At 38.9% G+C, this 1,524-nt stretch overlaps 1 protein-coding gene across 1 annotated transcript; it reads right to left on the reverse strand.

The window, feature by feature from the left end:
- Positions 1-6: 6 nt before the first annotated feature.
- Positions 7-1,325, reverse strand: LOC107580544 (retinoid-binding protein 7-like). Its single transcript, XM_016266228.1, has 4 exons — positions 1,212-1,325; positions 844-1,022; positions 477-578; positions 7-371 (listed from the first exon to the last, which is right to left on the reverse strand). The coding sequence occupies exons 1-4, from the start codon at positions 1,282-1,284 to the stop codon at positions 318-320; spliced, it is 408 nt and encodes a 135-aa protein (XP_016121714.1). The 5' UTR covers positions 1,285-1,325; the 3' UTR covers positions 7-317.
- Between the last annotated feature and the right edge of the window lie 199 nt (positions 1,326-1,524).

The raw sequence follows: 1,524 nt of genomic DNA on the forward strand, positions 1-1,524 counted from the left end.
ATGATTAGGCAAAGTTGGCACAACTATGGACAACATACAGTGTTACCAGTGGGTAAACTGCTCCTGACCTGACTTCTGTTTGTTCATGCTCTTATGGCGCCCTCTAGTGGCATTATAAATCACGCTCCTAGACACTCCGGCTCAGTCTGCAAGCCTCTCGCTGAATGTAGTTGATTAGTCAGGTTTTGAGGCACAAGTTGACGCTCATGGTTCTTCCTCTTGCCTCATATTCCTCTGACTCTGAAGTGAGTTTAAAGTGTAAAGCGCTTTGTTTACATCAGTACACCTTTTCTTGTAGTAAACGTCACAGCAGGGCCTCAAACAACCCGTTTGAAAACTTGTTTGCAGACTTGATCTTCACAGTGCAAATCCTATAAAGGGTTGAGAGGTATGATTATTAGTGAGGTGATTAATGAAATCATCACTTTTTAATCATCACTATTTTTATAGTGTAAGATGCTTAATTTCACACTTACCAAATGGAGTTTGTCGTCCTCGATCCAGTGTGCCCAACCTCGGTTCTTCTTCTCACCTTTTTGAATGCACACCAACTTGTTCCCCTCCCATGCCACCAGAGACTAGAGAAATCGATTTATGTTTCATTTAAAACATAAAACATCCATTTTGTCTTTTCAGAAAATATTTGCAGTCCAACAGCCTAAAGGGCTGTCAGTGTTCTTGTGCCGTAAGACTGTCAGTTTTCTTCTATGAAATGTTTTATTAAATGTCATGGAAATAAAAGAATCAATAAAGTAACATTTCATTTTACCTTGTCACACGTTACATGTACTTACTTAACAGTAAATTATGTGTTGCAATACAATGATAAAACTTTTGTAGTACCTTGCAGTGTCTGTCATCCAGTCCCTTGGTGAACTCTTGAAACTCCTCATTGACTCTGAAAGAGAAAGTGTAGTTTCTGATGGTGCTGAGAGTCTTGACGACATATCGTTCCCCCACCTGCTCGATCACTTTACGATGTTTTAGCTTCAAGGCGATCTTGCGGGTGTACAGACTTATCCCTGTGAGAAGATAAAGTTTAGGATCTATTACTCCTGACATACATTAAAAACAAATGGAATGGTTTACACACTATAATATAATATAATATAATAAACATGCAATAAGAAAAAATAACTATAAGCTATATGTCAATTTTAGCAACAGAATTAAGAACAATTATCTATTTCAACTAGAAAAAGAATGCTTACCTAAAGCAGTCATGTATCCCTCAAAGTTGACATTGCTCACCATGTCCCATGAACCACAGAGGCTTACAGGCATTTTGTTAACCTTCTGCAAATTATTCCAGTAGAAAACCAGGTGCAAGGTGTGAGTGTGACAGCCAGAAGGATTCCCAGCACTTATATGTGTTGTGAGCTGAGTGGGCGGTCCCTCGTGTTCTACGTATTCTAATTTGCACGTCGTACACTCTTCAAAGGTCATGCCTTACGTAAAGTAAAACGTGTCTGACAGGTCTTTGTGTGTAAATAGTTTGCCAAAACACACACGTTAACACAATAC

Source organism: Sinocyclocheilus grahami, unplaced genomic scaffold, assembly GCF_001515645.1.
Source record: "Sinocyclocheilus grahami isolate Dianchi unplaced genomic scaffold, SAMN03320097.WGS_v1.1 scaffold35728.1, whole genome shotgun sequence".
In the NCBI taxonomy this organism is placed as follows: domain Eukaryota; kingdom Metazoa; phylum Chordata; class Actinopteri; order Cypriniformes; family Cyprinidae; genus Sinocyclocheilus; species Sinocyclocheilus grahami.